Source organism: Camelus ferus, chromosome 25, assembly GCF_009834535.1.
Source record: "Camelus ferus isolate YT-003-E chromosome 25, BCGSAC_Cfer_1.0, whole genome shotgun sequence".
In the NCBI taxonomy this organism is placed as follows: domain Eukaryota; kingdom Metazoa; phylum Chordata; class Mammalia; order Artiodactyla; family Camelidae; genus Camelus; species Camelus ferus.
The window spans coordinates 394,489-413,120 of NC_045720.1; the positions used below are offsets into that span (position 1 = coordinate 394,489).

The 18,632-nt window shown below is 62.8% G+C and overlaps 2 protein-coding genes across 8 annotated transcripts; both read left to right on the forward strand.

Moving 5' to 3' along the window:
- The first annotated feature begins 801 nt into the window (after positions 1-801).
- Positions 802-12,728, forward strand: TONSL (tonsoku like, DNA repair protein). 4 transcript variants are annotated; one of them, XM_032468237.1, is made up of 26 exons: positions 802-906; positions 1,007-1,102; positions 1,247-1,389; positions 1,980-2,163; positions 2,469-2,598; positions 2,882-3,053; positions 3,139-3,253; positions 3,807-3,952; positions 4,046-4,198; positions 4,352-4,477; positions 4,576-4,753; positions 5,709-5,791; positions 5,891-5,980; positions 6,254-6,326; positions 6,416-6,579; positions 6,659-6,782; positions 6,896-7,650; positions 7,751-7,827; positions 8,239-8,392; positions 8,477-8,555; positions 8,944-9,245; positions 9,396-9,567; positions 10,343-10,518; positions 10,963-11,036; positions 11,437-11,570; positions 12,475-12,710. In XM_032468237.1, the coding sequence occupies exons 1-26, from the start codon at positions 882-884 to the stop codon at positions 12,666-12,668; spliced, it is 4,119 nt and encodes a 1,372-aa protein (XP_032324128.1). In that variant the 5' UTR covers positions 802-881; the 3' UTR covers positions 12,669-12,710. The 4 variants fall into 4 exon arrangements, with proteins under 4 accessions (XP_032324128.1, XP_032324129.1, XP_032324130.1 ...); XM_032468238.1 differs by having other exon boundaries at positions 8,242-8,392; XM_032468239.1 differs by lacking the exon at positions 11,437-11,570 and having other exon boundaries at positions 12,475-12,728.
- An 806-nt stretch (positions 12,729-13,534) lies between these two features.
- On the forward strand, positions 13,535-18,449 carry VPS28 (VPS28 subunit of ESCRT-I). 4 transcript variants are annotated; one of them, XM_032468245.1, is made up of 10 exons: positions 13,543-13,682; positions 15,398-15,464; positions 16,049-16,077; positions 16,184-16,221; positions 16,476-16,565; positions 17,289-17,394; positions 17,517-17,618; positions 17,891-17,944; positions 18,014-18,105; positions 18,236-18,449. In XM_032468245.1, exons 2-10 carry the CDS (start codon positions 15,428-15,430, stop codon positions 18,441-18,443), a joined length of 756 nt encoding a protein of 251 aa, XP_032324136.1. In that variant the 5' UTR covers positions 13,543-13,682; positions 15,398-15,427; the 3' UTR covers positions 18,444-18,449. The 4 variants fall into 4 exon arrangements, with proteins under 4 accessions (XP_032324137.1, XP_032324136.1, XP_032324139.1 ...); XM_032468247.1 differs by having other exon boundaries at positions 13,553-13,682; positions 18,184-18,427; XM_032468246.1 differs by lacking the exon at positions 17,891-17,944 and having other exon boundaries at positions 13,535-13,682.
- Positions 18,450-18,632: the final 183 nt, after the last annotated feature.

Sequence of the window (18,632 nt, forward strand, 5' to 3'; positions counted from 1 at the left end):
GGCCTTGCTACACATCCACTGGATGAGAGTTTTACCCCATTGGGTCTGTTTCCATTTCCACAGAGAATAAAACTGCCCATCTCCCACTCCCTTTGAACCTCCTCTGGGGCCTCTGGGGCGCCGGCACTGACACCTGGGGCCCAGGGCCTGGCAACAGGGCAGGGGCAGGGCCCCAAAGCCCCGCAAGTGCTTGATTCTCTAGGTGCAGGGGCAGGACAGGCATTTAGAGGTCAGGGACCTGGTGCACCACCTCCCCCGAGCTCTACATCTCTCCGAGCTCCTGGACTGAGAAGTCCGGGTCACATCGCTGGGGGCCGAGAGCCCACTGTCTTCACGCACTCAGCACAAAGCAGTTCTGCAGTTCTAACGCGCGGACGCCGACTTTTCCAAGAACACAACAGCACTTGCTATGGTCATTTTGGAAGACGCAGCCCTTTTTCCCCTGACAGCCCTGGGGGCTGGAGTCCCCACGTGTGACGACCGTGGCCTGCTCCCTGCTGTCCCGCAGGTTCTGGGATGGAGGCGCCTGTGACTATGCCCACTAATCCAAATGCGTGTGTGTGTGCGCGCGCGCGCGTGTGTCTGTGTGTGGCGGCGGCAGCTGCGGGGCCGCCCACGCGGGCTTGCATGGTTGAGGAGGGGTGCTGGGACCCCTAGGCCGCCCCCGGACCCCGGGAGTCGCCCGCCCTCTCAAAGCCGTTTCCCGCCCCGGCATCAGCCCTACTACAACTCCCAAGATGCTTCGAGCGTCAGGACTACACTTCCCGGGATGCTCCGCGGCGCGCGGGCAGGACTGGGCCTGCGCTCGGGCCCTAGGGGCGGGGCCGCGGCGGCGGAGCGAGGGCGCGGGAAGTCCGGAATCCGCGCGCGGCAGCCAGAGTATGAGCCTGGACCGCGAGCTTCGTCGTGAGTCCTGGACCGAAAGCCTGAGCGCGGGGGTCGGGAGAGGGCCTGGCCCTCCTGGGAGGGGAGGCTCAGCATCCCGGCCTCACCCCTTTTTGTGCAGAGCTGAGCAAGGCCAAGGCCAAGGCCCAGAGGAGCGGGCAGCTGCGGGAGGAGGCCGCTCTCTGCCACCAGCTAGGGGAGCTCCTGGCCAGCCATGGTGCGTGGGTGGGGTCCGGGCCTGGGAGCGGGGAGCCGGGAGGCCCCGGGAGGCCGGAGGTGGGGAAGCTGGGTGGTGGAGGGCCTTGCTGGCCTCCGCCCCACTGCTGGGCCAGACTGAATCCTGCCGGGCCCACCCGCCCAGGCTGCTACGCGGAGGCCCTGCAGGAGCACCAGCAAGAGCTGCAGCTCCTGGAGACCACCGACGACCCTCTGGGCTGCGCGGTGGCCCACCGCAAGATCGGAGAGCGGCTGGCAGAGATGGAGGACTACTCAGCTGCCCTGCAGGTGAGCGGACGCCAGCTGACACCCTGCCGGTCACACCTAGCTCTCCTGAGCCCCCATTTAATGGGGGTGCCCCTTTCTGAGAAGGGAGGCACAGTCTCCACTGTCCAGGCCTTTGGCTAGAGGGCAGAGGGGGACGTGCAGGCATGGGGCCTCACCTCCAGACAGCCCTGTGCCAGAGGATGGTAGCCTGGTCCTTGGGCGACTGCGTCACAGCCTCTCCTGGGAGCCTGACCCCAGAAACCACTAATGAACATACTACTGGAGGTGAGGTTGTGGGCAGGCTGGGTGGGGATCCAGACCCTCTGTCCACACAAAGCTGCCCTGGCTCCACTTCTGGGCTGCAGCAGCCCAGCTAACTCCCACTCATTGTCTCTCCCCTGTGATAACCTTGGCCAATTGGAGTGTAGTGTCTGTCCCCCAGACGGCCCTTGGCATAGAGGAAATGGGGTGTGTGTGGCCTGGCTTTGGCCTGCTCTGTAAGGGTTTGGGGAGTGGGGGTCTCTCCTGGGCAAGAGTGGGGGCCCCCTTGAGGGACCCGTGAGGTTTCCTTGAGGTGGTGGTTGCTCAGTGGCCGTTTTTCTGGGCTCCAGCACCAACACCGCTACCTGGAGCTGGCACATTCCCTGTCCAACTACATCGAGCAGCAGAGGGCCTGGGCCACCATTGGCCGCACCCACCTGGACATCTATGATCACCACCAGTCACAGGACGCCTTGCTTCAGGCACAGACTGCCTTCGAGAAAAGCTTGGCTATAGTGGAGGAGAAGCTGGAAGGTGACTGCCCTCGGGTCTTGGCCCTACTGCCTGCCTGCCTATGTGGTGGTTCTGCCTGCCTGAGCTCTCCCTTTGTGAGTCTGAGACCTGTTCTTAGAGACAGTACCGCCAGCCCCAGCCCTGATAAGGGGGCGCAGGGTCTGTGCTCCCCCTGATAACCTTGGGTCTGGCTGTCTTTGTCCTCCACACTGTCTGTAGCAGAAGCCCTGGTGGCCACAGTGAGAGGCTCAAGGAGGGGTCTGGGTGGGGCTGGACAGGCCCAAGTGGAGGAGAGGCATCTGAGCGTCTGGAGGGGCATCTTCCAGGAACGTTGGCCAAACGAGAGCTGAGTGAGATGAGGACCCGACTCTACCTTAACCTGGGCCTCACCTTCGAGAGCCTGCAGGAGATGGCTCTTTGCAACGCCTACTTCAAGAAGAGTATCTTTCTTGCTGAGTAAGGCCCCACTTGGCCCCAGGAGAGAGCTGAGTGCCCAGTTCCTGGGAAGTAGCTGGGGATGGGCTGCTCCCAGGATCCCCCTGACAGGGCAGCCTGGCTGGACCTCAACCCTCTGCCCTGTCAGTCTCCTGTTAGCAGAGGAGCCCCACAAGTCTACCTTGTGCTGGGGGCGAGGTGGACATGCGTGGCTCTGTGGGGCTGGAAGCCCAAGCAGCGTCGGTAGCTGCTCATCAGCACTTTGGGTGCTCTGGGCACGCTGAGTACCTGTCACCACCCACAGGCAGAACCACCTCTACGAGGACCTGTTTCGTGCCCGCTACAACCTGGGCGCCATCCACTGGCGCAGGGGGCAGCACTCCCAGGCCATGCGCTGCCTGGAGGGGGCCCGGGAGTGCGCGCGTGTCATGAAGCAGGCCGTCATGGAGAGCGAGTGCTGCGTGCTCACCTCACAGGTGCCGGTCTCAGTGGCCCTGGGCTCAGTCTTGGGTGGGCTTGGGCCTTCAGGAGCCTGTGAGCCTCACCTTCCTTGCCCACCAGGTCCTCCAAGACCTGGGGGATTTTTTGGCTGCCAAGAGAGCCTTGAAGAAGGCCTATAGGCTTGGCTCCCAGAAGCCTTTGCAGAAGGCAGTGGTCTGCCGGACCCTCAAGTATGGTGAGCCTGGAAGGGGACCCGGGGGCTGAACCCCTAGCAAAGGAGGGGAGGGCACCCCTCCTACAGCAGAGGAGGCCTGGGTGTGTGTCCTTTGGGAGGTGGCAGCATCAGTATGGGGCCTGTACCCCCCCCACTCACACAGCTCTCTGAGCCTACACACAGCACAGCGTTTCTGAGGGGCACTGTGTGAGGTCAGGAGACTGGCTGGGGGTTTATGCATGAGTCAGCATTGTCACTTGCAAACTGCAGACGAAAGTTGTCCCCGCCTAACCGGTGGGAGCGTGGACAGGACACATGGCCTTGGGGTGCTGATGAGTGGCAGTCAGCAGAGCCCCCATGCTGCAAGCCCATGCCTGCCCTAAGTTGTCACTTGTTACTTCTAATCCTTGCTGCAACTCGATGACACAGCTTCTCCTACTCCCACCTTTACAGACGGGTGAACGGAGGCTGGGGTGGGTGGGTGGCTGCCTCTGCACGTGGCCAGCAGGCGGCAGAGCCAGATCAAGGGCAAGGCCGGTGCTGTGCCACAATTGCACGAGCCTTTTCCTGGCAGTGCTGGCAGTGGTCCGGCTGCAGCAGCAGCTGGAGGAGTCCAAGGGTAGTGACCCTCAGGCCACCATGGGCATCTGTGAGCAGTTGGGGGACCTGTTCTCCAAGGCCGGCGACTTCCCCAAGGCCGCCAAGGCCTACCAGAAGCAGGTGGGCACCCAGCTGGGGTGGGAGGCGAGGGCAGAGACCCTCTAGGCTGCAGGCTGTGGAGCAGCCCCAGCCTCTCTGTCGCTGCCTCCCCAGCTGCAGTTGGCGGAGCTGCTTCGCAGGCCAGGCCCTGAGCTGGCTGTCATCCACGTGTCTCTGGCTGCCACCTTGGGAGACATGAAGGACCACCGCCAGGCCGTGCACCACTATGAGGAGGAGCTAAGGCTGCGTGGCGGCAACGCCCTGGAGGTGAGGGGTGTCGGGGCCCAGCCCTGCCCAGTGCACGTGGCTATCTTGGGACCACCACCCTCAAAGGGTGGGCACATGGGGCACTTCCTTCCCAGGCTGTCACCTCCTGTCTTGTGTGGACAGCAGCCACTGAGCTCGTCCTCCCTCCCCTAGGAGGCCAAGACCTGGTTGAACATTGCACTGTCCCGTGAGGAGGCCGGAGATGCCTACGAGCTGCTGGCGCCATGCTTCCAGAAGGCTCTCAGCTGTGCCCAGCAGGCTCAGCAGCCCCAGCTGCAGGTGTGGGAGCCCCACCCACAGCTTCCCCACGGCCTACCTGTGCTCTTCGCCTCTGACCCATGTCCCTGGGCCCTGAGCTGGTGTCCCTTGCTCCTCAGAGGCAGGCCTTACAGCACCTCCACACCGTGCAGTTGAGGCTGCAGCCCCAGGAGGCCCCTGGCACTGAAGCCAGGCTGCAGGAGCTGGGTGTGGCTGAGGATGAGGAGGACGAGGGCGACCAAGGGGATGACGACGACGACACCCTGGAGGCCATCGAGATGGAGCTCTCGGAGAGCGGTGAGGCCCGAGCTCGCCTTGGCCGTGGCGCCGGCTGCGCTGGCACTTCCCCCTGACACCTGCTCTGAGCTGGGCCCTGGGCTGGGGCAGGTGGGGCTGCTCACGGACTCGTGATAGGAGGAAACAGCGAGCTTGGGAAGGGTGCCCGGGGCTGGGGGTAGGGAGAAGGGGGAGTGGGTGCAGGTTTCCCAGAGGTCAGCTGGTTGGCCTCATGATTAGGCTGGGGTAGGCTCGGCACGCAGGTGGGTGAGCTCCAGGAGTCAGACAGCTTCTGGCTGAGTGGCAGGAACCTGGCCTTGAAGCCAAGAGGCAGCTTTGCAGCTTTAGTTTTGAACTTGAGGGGTCTCCAGAACCTCTTGGTAGCGGCCAGGAACCTGGGAAGTTCTGGCCGGGCCTCAGCGTCGTCAGACTGGGCGTTGCTTGTGCATGGGTGTGGGCACTGCAGGGGGCTGGGGAGAGAGGGCCAAAAGCAGGAACTTTAGGCAGTGCTATCCAACAGCCAGCCACAGGAAGAGAAGCGTGTGAAGGAGAAGAAAGTGCTGGAAGGGGCCGGAGGCACAGGAGGGAGCCGAGGGCAGAGGTGGAGGGGAAGAGGGGGTCTGGCAGAGAGCACGTGGGAGGGGCCGGCTGGGTGGGAAAGCCAGAAGAAGGCAGTGCAGGTGGAGGACGCCTGGGCTCAGGGGGGAACTGTTTTCATTGTGCGGGTGACTTGGCTCGACAAGGGTGCTTCCCAGGAAAGAGACAGCTGAGGTTTGGGAGTGGGGAGACTGACCACAAAGCAGGATGTGGGTGCGGGGCGAGAGGTCAGTGCCAGATGGACAGGAGGGTCAGGTGCCTTCTCTGTGGGCAGGGCTGGGAGTGGACTAGGAGCCAGCACCAGACCTGCCCTCCAGGCTTGAGAGATCGCAGGGTAGGGGCTGGGCTCACCTGGGCAGTGGGCTGGGCTCTGTTCCAGAGGATGAAGCTGATGGCAGGTCCCCGCAGCTAGAGGAGGATGAGGAGCTTCCAGGCTGCCTGGGCCGGCGGAGGGTGAACAAGGTGAGGACAGTGGGGCTGAGCGTGGGGCTGAGCGTGCTCACCAGTGCTGTCTGGTCTCTCACATCCCCGCTCCTCGTCGTGGGGTGATTATGCCCACAGTGGAACCGGCGCAACGACGTTGGGGAGACCCTGCTGCATCGGGCCTGCATCGAGGGCAAGCTGGGCCGCGTCCAGGACCTCGTGAGGCAGGTGGGCCCCTACCCTGTCCAGCCGCCCTGCAGGCTGCAGCAGGAGCACTGAGGGGGACAGCCTCCGCCAGGGGAGCAGGATAGGCACGAGGGCTGGAGTGAGCACTGAGGCTGCTGTCTGTCTACAGCCTCTGTGGGCCTCCCCAGGACCTGCCTCGTGGTGGGGGTGTCCCCCTTACTCCGATGTGACCTGGGCCAGGCTGGGGGATGGATCCATGGGCCCCCGTCAGCCCTCAGAGCCCGAGGCTAGGCTCCTTCCTGTTCTTGGTCACAGGGCCACCCCCTGAACCCTCGGGACTACTGTGGCTGGACGCCCCTGCATGAGGCCTGCAACTACGGGCATCTGGGTGAGTGTAGGACCAGGGGATTCTGCTACACCACAGGGAGGGGTCCAAAAAGGGGTCTGGGGAACTGGCCTATGTCCCCTGGTCCACAGACATCGTCCGTTTCCTGCTGGACCATGGGGCTGCGGTGGATGACCCAGGTGGCCAGGGCTGTGAGGGCATCACTCCCCTGCACGATGCCCTCAACTGTGGCCACTTTGAGGTGGCCGAGCTGCTCATCAAGCGAGGAGCGTCGGTCACCCTCCGAACCAGGAAGGTGAGCATGGACACAGGCCGGGTGGGCTGTGGTTGGAGGGGCTGCTCCCTCCAGCCCTTCTCAACTGGGTGTCCCACAGGGCCACAGCCCGCTGGAGACCCTGCAGCAGTGGGTGAAGCTGTACAGCAGGGATCTGGACAGTGAGACGCAAGAGAAGGCGGGTGCCATGGAGAGGCTGCTCCAGGCGGCCTCCTTGGGCCGAGGCAAGCACACATCTCAGCTGCCTGGGCACCGACTCCCTAGCCTGGGAGTCCCCGGCCCTGGGTGGCGGGGGAGGGTGCCGGGCACTGCCTCACTCAAGATTCTCTCTCTGCAGCTCCTAACGGCTCCCCGGCTCCCCAGACCCTCCCAAGTAACCATCTATTTGACCCTGAGACCTCTCCCCCATCAAGCCCCTGCCCAGGATCCCGAGGGGCCTGTCAGGCAAGTGCCAGGGCCTCACATGAGGCACCAGTTGTGACCAGACCTCGGAGGAGCAGGCACAGGCTGGCCAGCAGTAGCAGCTCAGAGGGTGAGGACGGCTCAGGTCCCCCACAGGCAACCCAGAAGAGGCCCCGGCACTCTGTCCCAGCCCAGCAGGCCAAGGCCTGGATGCCTGGCCCCAGCAGTGAAGGGGAGGCAGCCATGGCAAGTGCTGGCTGGGTGGCCTACCGTGCAGCTATCCGTGGTGTGGGTAGTGCCCAGAGCTGCTGCCTGGGTCCCAGCCCACTGCAAGGCCCTGACGAGGCCCCCAGCCTCCCAGCAGCACTCGTCCATGGGGAGGAATGCTTGACTGAGGACTGGCTGGAGGATGACTTGCCTTGGACCCACAGCCACCCGGATATGTGGCAGCCCCTCCCCCAGAGCAATGGGGACGGCAGGAGGCTCAGTACTTCGGGATCAGGTGGCAGTGCGAGTCCCATCAGGCCTCGGACCCGGGCCAGACAGAGCCGTCTGCCCTCCCTCAAGAGTTGGAGTGCACTGGTCAGACCAGAGAGAGACTGCAGCCCAGCCACGGGGGCCCCACAGGGCCCCGAGGTCCCCAGGACCTCGGGGCCCAGTGGGGAGAGCCCTGCAGCAGGCCAGCCCTCGGTGGGTGTGTGCGCCTGGAGTAGAGCCAGCTTAGGGTGGGTGGGGGCGGGGGCTCCGTCTTTTCTGACTCAGACTGTTCTTCCCTGCCCCCACCTGTTAGGGCCAGGCCCTGCCCCCCCCCATCCGAGTTCGAGTCCGAGTGCAGGATAATCTCTTCCTCATCCCTGTCCCGCACAGGTAAGGCACTGCCTGCCTCCTCCCAGCCCCTGGCTCCCTCTGCGCCTCTATGGGCTCCAAGCCAGAGGTGGCGCCCGGGGGCAGCAGGGAACCCTTGCACTTGTAGATCAGGTGGGATGTATGAGGAGAGCTCACTTTGACTTTCTGTCTGGTCACTGGTGGGTCTGGTAGCTGGGATGAGGCTGCAGGCCAGGGTGTCAGATTAGGCCCTGTGGCCCCTAGGGATGGCCCAGAGGAGCCAGAGATTGCTGGGGGCACTGGCCTGTCCCAGGCAGGGGTGGGAGAGAGGAGAGAGTCAGACAAGGGGGCTGTAGACCCAGAGTAGGGATGGCAGGACCCCCGGGGGGCCTCTCCACGGCATGTGCAGGAACCTGGCCAGTCCGGGACCTAGCATGCCTTCTCTCCTCACAGCAGGGAGGCCCACTCTGTGGCCTGGCTGGCTGAGCAGGCCGCCCAACGTTACTTCCAGGCCTGTGGGCTGCTGCCACGGCTCACCCTACAAAAAGAGGGGGCCCTGCTGGCCCCCCAGGACCCCATCCCTGATGTGCTGCAGAACAATGAGGAGGTGAGTGGCAGGAACCAAGGCCCTGAGCTCAGGGTGTTGGCCAGCACCGGGTCCCCCAGGCTGCATTCCAGTGGTGCTTTCCAGGTGTTGGCTGAGGTGACTTCCTGGGACCTTCCCCCACTGATGGACCGCTACCGCAGAGCCTGCCAGAGCCTGGAGCAAGGTAAGGGACCAGGAGGTGCTGTAGCAGCCAGGGCAGCGAGGCTGGGCATGCTGCTCCCAGGTCTGCAGGCCTCCAGTCCCAGGACCCCAGGTGTTCACCAAGGTCCCCTCCCACTACACCTGTCCTCAGGATTCCGTCCCTCACCTAGTGGTCCATGTGTAGGTGTTGGGTGGAGGAAGATGACCAGGTCTGGAAGGGGTCAGCATCCCACAGTGGCTCTGCAGTGGGACTCACGGGCCCTGGGTCCCCAGGTTTGTCGGGGCTGGCTCTTTGGCTCCCTTGAGTGCCCCAGGGCCCATGAGTGCAGAGGGGCTCCCTGGTTTGCCTGCCGTGGGTAACAGGGCAGAACAGGCAGGCTTCAGTCCTGGTGACGCCACACCCCCTCCAGGGGAGCACCGGCAGGTACTGCAGGCCATGGAGCACCAGGGCTCAGGCCCTTCGTTCAGCGCCTGCTCCCTGGCCCTGCGCCAGGCCCAGCTCACCCCTCTGCTGCGGGCCCTGAAGCTGCACTCGGCGCTCCGGGAACTGCATCTGGCAGGGAACCAGCTGGGGGATGGATGCATTGCTGAGCTGCTGGCTGCCCTGGACACTGTGCCCGGCTTGACCCTCCTGGACCTCTCCTCCAATCACCTGGGCCCTGAAGGCCTGCGCCAGCTTGCCACAGGCCTCCTGGGGCAGGCCACCTTGCAGGTAGAGGCTTAGGGGACGGTGGGCTGGGAACCAGGCAGCGTCAGAATGTCCACATTCAGCCCATCACTGGGTGGGAAGGTGCAGGGGCCAGAGCGCAGCCTTGGGACGGCAGGGAGACCAAATCCTGTGGGACACCCATGTCTTCCACAGAACTTGGAAGAGCTGGACTTAAGCATGAACCCCCTCGGGGATGGCTGTGGCCGGGCCCTGGCCTCTGTTCTGCAGGCCTGCCCCTTGCTCCGCACGCTGTACCTTCGGGCCTGTGGCTTTGGCCCCAGCTTCTTCCTTAACCACCAGGTGGCCCTTGACAATGCCTTCCGAGGTGAGCCACTAGGCATGTCCACTTGCTGGCCTCAGAGTTCCAGTTGCCAATGGAAGGGCATATCCAGGGGCTTGGAGAGCCTTGGGCAAGAGGGCTCCTGGGGTACCAGCATGTGGGTGGACATTTGGGTGCTGGACCTTTCTGGGCTCAGAAGGCCATCTGGTGTTTGCCTGGCCTGGCCTGTCCCCCCAGGACATACCCCTGGTCCCAGCTCCACGGCAGGCCAGAGCCCCAGTCCCACTGTCTTCACCAGCTGTGAGTGTTCCATTTGCCAGAGACAGTTCCACCAGAACCCCACTGGGGCTGCGGAGACCGATGGTTCTGGTACTGAGAGGCTAGAGACTGAGGATCCTCTAGGGGGCTTTCCACAGAGCTGGGAAGTGGGGCTCAGAGCTGTGAGAGCAGCAGGAAGGGAGGAGGGTCTGCGGTGGGGATGGCAGACAGAGTTCTCCCTGACCCCACCCCACCACGCCTGGATGTCCCAGCCTAGGGCCTGTCTCAGGTAGCCTGAGGCCATCCTGTTGGGAGTCAGGGCAGGTAGGGGAACCAGAAATAGTGGGAAAGAGCTGGGCACAGGAGTCTGGTCCTGCCCCCTCCCCAGCTGGTGACCCTGGGCAAGAGCTACCTCATTTTCCTGTGCACAGAATCTCAGGGATGATGACAGCATCCCCTGACAGCATCCCCTGGGGGTCATGAGGGTTTGGGCCCAGGACTCTGCCACAGGGTTGAGGGTGGTGGCTGTGTCGGCTGACGGAGGTTCTGGCCTGTGGTGCAGATGCCAAGTGCCTGAAGACACTGGCCCTGTCCTACAATGTCCTGGGCGCCACAGCCCTGGCCCAGGCCCTGCAGAGCCTGCCCGCCCACACCCTCCTGCGCCTGGAGCTGAGTGCTGTGGCAGCCAGCAAGAGTGACACAGGCCTTGTGGAGCCCATGGTCAGATACCTGACGAAGGTATGCAGTCAAGGAGGGGTGCCAAGCCAGAAGAACTTTGAGCCACCTAGGACTAGGGGTGGGGATGCTAGAAAGGGTTGCAGATTTGAGAAGAACAGGGCCTGGGAAAGCTTTCTGTAGACTTGCCTGCCTCAGGCTGTGAATTCCTGGCCAGCAGGTAGGTCTCTCTCGGGGCTTTTTCAGGCAGGGCTGGTCTGTCACACGTCACATTGTCATGTCATGGTGTGCCAAGTGTGACATACCCAGAGGAAGAGGCGTTTCCTTCTGGTCTGCAAACTGAAGGGACACTGCTCCCCTCTGGCGCTTTGGGGGCCAGGCAGTCTTTGCCCCCTCGTTCTCAAGGAAGAGGGAAGGTATCTGGCTTTCTGGGTGTCGGGCCTCTACAGGGAAGCTGGGAGGACAGGCAGCCCTCTCAGTTGGCTCCCTGTGGGCTCCACTGTCTAGGAAGGCTGTGCTCTGGAGCATCTGAGCCTGTCGGCAAACCACCTGGGCGACAAGGCAGTGAGAGACCTGAGCAGGTAACACACCCAGCCTGTGCCTCCACCGTCCTGCTGGGGTCCTCATCTCAAGCCCAGGAGCCTGGGAAGGCTGGGGGGTTGGGGCTCCTTCCCCAAGCATGCCCTGAGACCTGGCCTCCAGCTTCTAACCTGCCTCCTGGCAGCCCTCACGCTCGCCTAGCTCTCCAGAGTCTTCCCCTCTGGTGTGTCCTTTCCTGCTGCCTTTCATGCAGCCGCCCACACACAGGCGACTGCTCTGGTGGCCCTGCAGCCTCAGCAGGCCCTCAGGAGTGTCAGAGGCGCCCATGCCAGGCTGGAGCAAATCCTGCTAGGCCTGGCCTGTGGCCCCCGAGCCGTAGGTTCACCTGGGCAGCTCCCCTCATGGTGGAAGCTGACCCCCATGCCTCTTCCCTCATCTCAGATGTCTCCCCCTCTGTCCCTCGCTGGTCTCACTGGACCTGTCCGCCAACCCCGAGATCAGCTGTGCCAGCCTGGAGGAGCTCCTGTCTGCCCTCCGAGAGCGGCCCCAAGGCCTCAGCTTCCTTGGCCTGGCAGGTGAGCCCTGGCTATGGTGGCCACACCTGACATACCAGGTGCCTCCTCTAAAGGGGCTGTCACTGTCACCAGCCAGATAGCAAGGGTGAGCTGAGCTCCTGAGGCTGACAAAGGAAGGGAGCATGAGCCCAGCTCCTAAAACCATAGGGCAGGAGGACCAAGGGACCGTCTTGTTAAGTGAGAACTTATCTTGTTCTCCTTCTGGCTGCACAGTACCTCCCAGAACTGTCTTGAGGATGAGCCCAGGGAGGTGCATTTGGTGAACTGGCACATCCTACTGGGGCCCTGGGCAAGAGACTGGCTTTGCCCTCTAGGAGGACAAGGGCTGGAAGTGGGTGTGCACCCAGGAAGCCCCTGCTCCTCACCCACCGCCCCACAGGACCAGGCTGGCTCCTCCAGGAAGGCACCCCTGAAGGCAGACTGGTAGGAGGCTGCTCCTGCACACTTGGCTTCCTGGCATTTATACCCTCTCACCAAGCTCCCTGGGGTCCCGAGCCTGTTGGGTGCTCTCTAGTCTGAGGATCGAGCCTTGGTAGCTGTTACTGAGACTCACAGGCGCCCCATTGGGCCCATTTTATGGATGAAGGGACCCAGGTGTTTCCAGACACTGTCAGAGGCACAGATGTGAACGCAGAGTTTATTTCAGTCGACCTCCCTCCTGCTTGACCACTGGCTGTGAAAGGTGCCCACAGTCCTCGGCAGCCCCCCCGGGAGAGCACACTCCTGAGAGAATTGTCAGGCCTTTCCTGGGCTTTCCTCATGCACCTCACTGCAGTCCTTGGGGCCTCAAAGGAAATGTATTTCTTCCTGAGGGCCACATTGGTAAAGGGAAAAACACAGGCCTGGGAGTTTCATGGGGCCTGCCACTAACACCACTGAGCCCGCTCCCGCCTCCCCTCTGCAGGCTGTGCTGTCCAGGGCCCCCTGGGCCCGGGCCTTTGGGACCAGGCTTTGGGACAGCTGCAGGAGCTACAGCTGTGCAGCAGACGTCTCTCCGCTGAGGACCGGGGTGCCCTGCACCGGCTGCTGCCCAGCCGGCTGGGCCCCAGAACCTGCATGCTGGACCAAGGCCATAAGCTCTTTTTCAAGCGCCTCTGACAGGCCAGCACCATGCCCGCCCTCCCTGCCCACCCAAGCCCCTAATAAAGCAACTCTGCTGCTGCCTCCACCTCCCTCTGCAGCTGCTTGAAAGGCTGGTGGGAGGTGGAAGGCGGAAGGCGGGGTTTGCTTTGCTGTTGGGAAGCTCAGAGCCCTCTGGAATTGAGGGTATCACTGCATATATACAGCAAGCCAAAATTCTGAGACGCCAGGTTTGAAGCAGAAAAAGGATTTGTTCACAAGGCCACCAAGTAAGGAGGTGGGAGGATAGTTCTCAGTCCACTTCCCAGAAGAGTAAGGGCTTGGGATATTTGTGGGATAAACAAGCAGGGTGGTCTTAGGCAGGGGGAAAGGAGACTGGGAGGTAGGGGAGGTGAGCATCAGTGTGCCTCACAGGTGTACCTGAGTTATTTGCTTCTTCCTGGGACCCATGTTCAAAAGTGGTGGCGCTTGGCATGATCTGAGGGGGGAGTTCTGGGCCTTCTGATATCAAAAGGGTATCAGACACGTGCAGGCCCAGGGGGCAGTGTTCCTGGCCAGTCTTAACTGGCTTGTTCAAACTGGACACAGCCGACTCCAACTAACTGAAAAACAACAGAGAGGAAATATCTTTATTAGGACACGCAAACACTAGTAACAAAGCGAGCGTGGTCAGTGAAGCAGGTTAAAGAGGAGCGAATTTTAACGACGAAGGCAAGCTTAGGAATTTCTGCTAGTCCCAGCTTCCGTTAACCCTATGGGGCCCAGGGTCAAGGGCAGATCTGGCCACACAGAGGCCCTACAGGTGAAGGCAAAGCCTTTCACTACCGCAGCCTCCAGTCCCTGTCAGGCGGGACTCGGGTTCCATCCCCAGCGGGGCGGGGAACCAGCGCCGAGGCGGGGGCGCGCGCAGGCGCAGGCGCCGAGGCGGGGCGCGTGCAGGCGCAGACGCAGACGCCAGGGCCCAGCGCCGAGGCGGGGCGCGCGCAGGCGCAGGGCCCCCGCGCCATCTCCAGCACCTGCGAGGCGGTCCAGGTACTGCGGGCCCGGGGGCGGGAGAGGGCGGCTTGCCGGATGGGCGAGGGCTACGGGCCCAGGCCCGCGGGCATCGCCACGCCGCGGAGGGCAGTACTCGCGCCCGCGCTCCTCTTCTCTCCCCATCTTGGGGTCCCCTTTCCGGGCGCCCCCGGTCTCCTGGCTCTGGCTCCGCCCGGGTCCCGAAGCTGTCAGCCGTTTCCCCGGGACCGGCGTCTCAGAGCGTGGCGCTCATGGCGGCCGGGCCGCCGGTCGTCCAGAGGCTCCTGCGGCCCGCATGCGCGCCTGCACCCGGTCAGCCCGATCCCAGGGCGTCCCGCTCGCCTGGACGTGGTAGCCGTCCGAATGGGAGGCCCCCACGCACTCGCTGGGGCCTTTCTCTGCAAGCTGGCTACTCTGGCTCAGGGGCCTGTTTGTGAGATTTAGACGAGGATTCGCTTGTAGCCGGGGACGGTCGTTTTCGTGGCTAAGTGGAATCCCGCTGTAGGCCTACAGACGGTTCTTTTATTCCTCTTCCTTAAGTCCACTCTGTTCAACCTCGTCCTCTCTGATTTCCAGGAGGGTACCTGAATGGTCTCCGTGTCCCCACCCCCGTGGACTCTTGTAATTGCATCCGCCTTCTCAACCCCGCCACACACACCCGCCGCTTGCCTTGCTGCTTAACTTGAACAACGTTGCCCTTTCCCAGCCTTTATCTCGCCTCCCTGCTGCCCATCCTCCACACGCTGGGGTGCCCAGGGCCCAGCTAGCGCTGCTCTCTCTCCTGCCTTCGTTCACCTTTAGCCATCCATCCCTACAGTGTCACTGGCTCAGCTCTGCCCGCCCAGGCCTCTCCCCTGACCTCCAGCTGCCTCTGCAGCCTTTTTGGATGTCTATGGAGTCTCTCAGACCCAACACATCCTAACCATGGTGCTTTCCCGCACACCGCCTGCCCTGGAAACCCTGCTTTGTCCACCTTCACCATCTCAATTCACTTTACTGCTGTGGTGCCACTGGTCCAAAAATAAGGGTGTCATTCTTGAGTCTTTTAAGTTTTATCCCATTTCACATCTTTCATTGGGTCTGGTGGTTCCACTTCCAAAGCATGGCTGGAACTGGCCCCAGCCATCACATCAATTTCCTGCCTGGGCAGGGGCCTCCTGCGTCCACTCTGGTCAGCCCACCGCCCTTCCGGAGCCCCCAAAACTTGTCTTCAGCCCTCTAGCAGTTCCTACTGGCTGCTCTAGGGTGAACCCAGACTCTTCGTCCTGGTCTGTGAGAGTTGTGCTCTTTGATCCCCTGCCTGTCTGTCCCATCCCCTGGGACGCTTCTCACTCAGGAAGCCCCCTACCCCACCCTGCTTCTGTGTCTCTGAGTGCATTCCTCTTGTTCTGTGTCCTTTTCCTCTGCCCAAATGCTCTTCTCCTAGTCATCTCTCTGATAGCTGCAGCCTCTTCCTCTTCCTCCTGGTCACCTGCTCTAGGGCAGCCCCCACCCTACACCAGTACCCCCCACGCCCCACCAATGTGCTACTCTCCTGAGGTGCTCACCTGCACCTGCTTCCTTCTGGCAGCCTTCAGGGCGGGGCTAGTGTTCCCACCACGGTGCACAGCACCTTGTGTGTTCATTGCTGTTTTTCATCTTGTTTCTGCCGAGGGTGCGAAGGCTCTTCATGAGGCCCAGTGCTCAGGGATGTTAGGGGTCACCTTTGAGTCAGCACTTGCTCTGCTCCCCAGGTCTCTGCTGTGGCCACCTGAGCCTGCAGGATGTTTCACGGGATCCCAGCCACTCCTGGCATGGGAGGTGAGTGTGGCCCAAGCTGGGCCCAGGGACCCAAAGCGCCCAGGCTTTCAGCCTTTGCTGCAGAAGCTGAGGGGAGCAGCGGCAGGGGGAATGTGGGAGGTCTGTTTAAGTGTCCGCCCCCATAAAGCCTCAGAGTGGCCAGGGGCCCAGAGACCTCCTCCAGGTGGGACCAGCTGGGCACAGAGATGACAGCTTTAGTGTGGCTGGAACTTCAGGGGGTCTTGGGTATCCTGGAGTCACCAAACCAGGGGAAAGATTATGAAGCATGTGACAAACATTTGTGGTCCATCACTGCATCATAAGCGAGGTATGTGTGGTCACTCAGCTGTAAAGTGGGGTAGCCAAGAAGCAGAGGTATAATGGAGGGCCAGGCCTGGCACGTGGCACACTGGACCCAGAGGCATTTCCTCTGCTTAGGTACCCCCACAAACTGATGGGGGCACTGAGACTGAAATTCCTCTGGTTACCCCTGAGCCCTTTGGGACATAGCACTGGGGAAGCCTTGAGAGGGTTGCTGAAATGGAGCTGAGGCCAGGGGTCGCCATCGTGAGCAGACTGCCAGCTGTCTGCCTGTTCTATTGCAGCCCCTGGAAACAAGCCGGAACTATATGAGGTGAGTGGTGGACACCTGCCTGGCACCATTGGTCCCTTTGAGCCTCACCGGGTACTGTAGTCACCCTAGTGCTGCTGGCTGACCCCCTGCTCCATCTCCGCAATAGGAAGTGAAGCTGTACAAGAACGCCCGTGAGCGAGAGAAGTGAGTCTGGCACCCAGGCTGCCTGCTTCCCCCAACAGCACCCTCCTCCCACTGAGGGTCAGGAGGACATGGGGTCAGCCTGGGCAAACAGTTTTCAAGTAGCCTTTGCCAGGGGCGGGGTGAGAGGTGACCAAACACCAAGCTCTGCTCCCATATCTCCCACCCTGGGTGGGGCCGGTGCCCTGGATGGGGCCCTGGGCTTGGGACCCCGGCTTCCCTGCCTTGGCAGCCACACCTAAAGGATGCACCTTCAGGTATGACAACATGGCCGAGCTGTTTGCCGTTGTGAAGACGATGCAGGCCCTGGAGAAAGCGTACATCAAGGACTGCGTCACCCCCAACGAGTGAGAGCCCGCCTTCCCTGCACCACCAGTGGGCACCTGTCCTTGAAAGCTTGTGTTTGTCCTCCAGGGGCTGGGTGCTCAGTGCGAAGGAAGAGCAGGGGCCCAGCCTGAGGCCTGGGTCTGAGGCCCAGCCAGCACAAGGAGGGTCCCCCGGGTGCTAGGGCCTTGGCGCCATCTCAGCCAGAGAAGTCCTGGCAGCAGTACTGAAGTGTTCTGGGGGAGAGGTGAGCCCACCACCCTGGTCCTGGGGTTCCGTCCCACCCCTCCTCCCTCAAGCCTCATCAGTGCACAGGCTTAGAAGGCAAGCAGGAGGGCTCAGAGGTCAGTCTGTGAGGTGCTGCTGGCCAGGCCTGGCCGCCAGGAGTTCCCCGGGGCCTTGGTTCAGTGCAGCAGGCCCAGCCCACAGGACCCCGAGCTGTTGATGTGGAGGTGTGGCCAGCATGGTCCAGGAGAGCAGGCTTGAGGGGGCAGGCTGGGCCTCTGCCTAGCGCCGGGCTTGGGGCCAGTCTGCACAGGGCTGGTCCTGTATGGCAGCCGTATTTTGGCCACTGTCTTCCTTCCCTCCCAGAGTTCTTTTCTTGTATAAACCAAGTGGGAAGGCTCAACTGTCAATGGCACATCTCTGGGCCTTCACCAGCCCTCCCTGGAAGGGCCAAGGGTAAGCAGGACGTGCCAGGTATAGCTGGCCCGGTGCTGAGGGCGGGAGTGTAACCCTCTCCCTAGGTACACGGCGGCCTGCTCCCGGCTCCTGGTCCAGTACAAAGCTGCCTTCCGGCAGGTTCAGGGCTCAGAGATCAGTTCCATTGATGAGTTCTGTCGCAAGTTCCGCGTGAGTTAGTGGCCCCTCCACCCTGAGGGGCGGTGGGAGGTGTGGGCGCTGTGCGGCTGGGCCTGGCTGCCCTGCAGGGCCCGGCTGCCCTGCAGGGCCCAGCACTGGGTGCTCTCCCTCAGCTGGACTGCCCGCTTGCCATGGAGAGGATCAGGGAGGACCGGCCCATCACCATCAAGGACGACAAGGGCAACCTCAACCGCTGCATCGCTGATGTCGTCTCGGTGGGCCTCGCCAGGGCTGTGGCTCCCTGGGGCCCCTCCCTATACTGAACCCACAGGGGACGGGCCCAGAGCTCCCGTGCCCCAGCAGGGCTGTGTGGCCTTGAGGCCTGGGGCCAAGTGGTGCAGGAGGAGGCCCAAGGCTGAGGAGGGCCAGGGGCTGGGTGGGGCTGACCCTGGTGGCCCTGCAGAGGAACCAGGCGTGTGGCTGCAAGAGGTCTCCCTCTCTTGGCCCCTGGTGGGGTCTGTGTCACCTCACACACGCTTGTCCCCAGCTCTTCATCACGGTGATGGACAAGCTGCGCCTGGAGATCCGCGCCATGGACGAGGTGCGGCTTCTGGGGGGTGAGGGGGGCCGGAGGAGGGAGAGGGGGTCCCAGCGGGCACTGTTTCCACAGATCCAGCCTGACTTGCGGGAGCTGATGGAGACCATGCATCGCATGAGCCACCTGCCCCCTGACTTTGAGGGCCGCCAGACCGTCAACCAGTGGTGAGTGTGTGTCTCCTGCCCAGCTGCCCCGCCCCAACCCGCGCTCCCCCTGCGTCCCCCAGCGCTGTGCTCCCACAGGCTGCAGACCCTGAGCGGCATGTCCGCGTCCGACGAGCTGGACGACTCCCAGGTGCGCCAGATGCTCTTTGACCTGGAGTCAGCCTACAACGCTTTCAACCGCTTCCTGCACGCCTGAGCCTGCGCCTCCCTGTCCCGAGAAGGTTCCGGCATCCCCCGGACGTCTGCACATGTCTCGCTGTCCGCAGCAACCCCGTCAAGTGTGTCTGTCCGTGGTCTCTAACCTGGAGCCCCGTCCCCACAATAAAGATGCTTTCTGACTTCCCTGCGGGTGTGGGCGGCTCTCCCCCAAGGTCCGCCTTGCGTGGCTGTCTGCCCTGTGGGCCCTGGGACCCTGCCAGCCTGGAGTGCGTAGGTTCTGCGCAGTAGTTTAGGGGCAGCAGCCTCCCTGTGCGTGAGCCTCCCCCAGGCCAGGATGGCTTGAGTCTGTTGGCCACTCCTGCCTCCCC

Coding starts and splice junctions, on each gene's coding strand:
- TONSL (XM_032468237.1), top strand. CDS start 882: ATGAGCCTGGACCGCGAGCTTCGTC. Junction 1,103..1,246: donor GGAGCTCCTGGCCAGCCATG/GTGCGTGGGTGG, acceptor CCACCCGCCCAG/GCTGCTACGCGGAGGCCCTG. Junction 7,651..7,750: donor CTGCAGCAGGCCAGCCCTCG/GTGGGTGTGTGC, acceptor CCCACCTGTTAG/GGCCAGGCCCTGCCCCCCCC.
- VPS28 (XM_032468245.1), top strand. CDS start 15,428: ATGTTTCACGGGATCCCAGCCACTCCTGGCATGGGAG. Junction 16,566..17,288: donor GACTGCGTCACCCCCAACGA/GTGAGAGCCCGC, acceptor CCCTCTCCCTAG/GTACACGGCGGCCTGCTCCC. Junction 17,395..17,516: donor AGTTCTGTCGCAAGTTCCGC/GTGAGTTAGTGG, acceptor GCTCTCCCTCAG/CTGGACTGCCCGCTTGCCAT.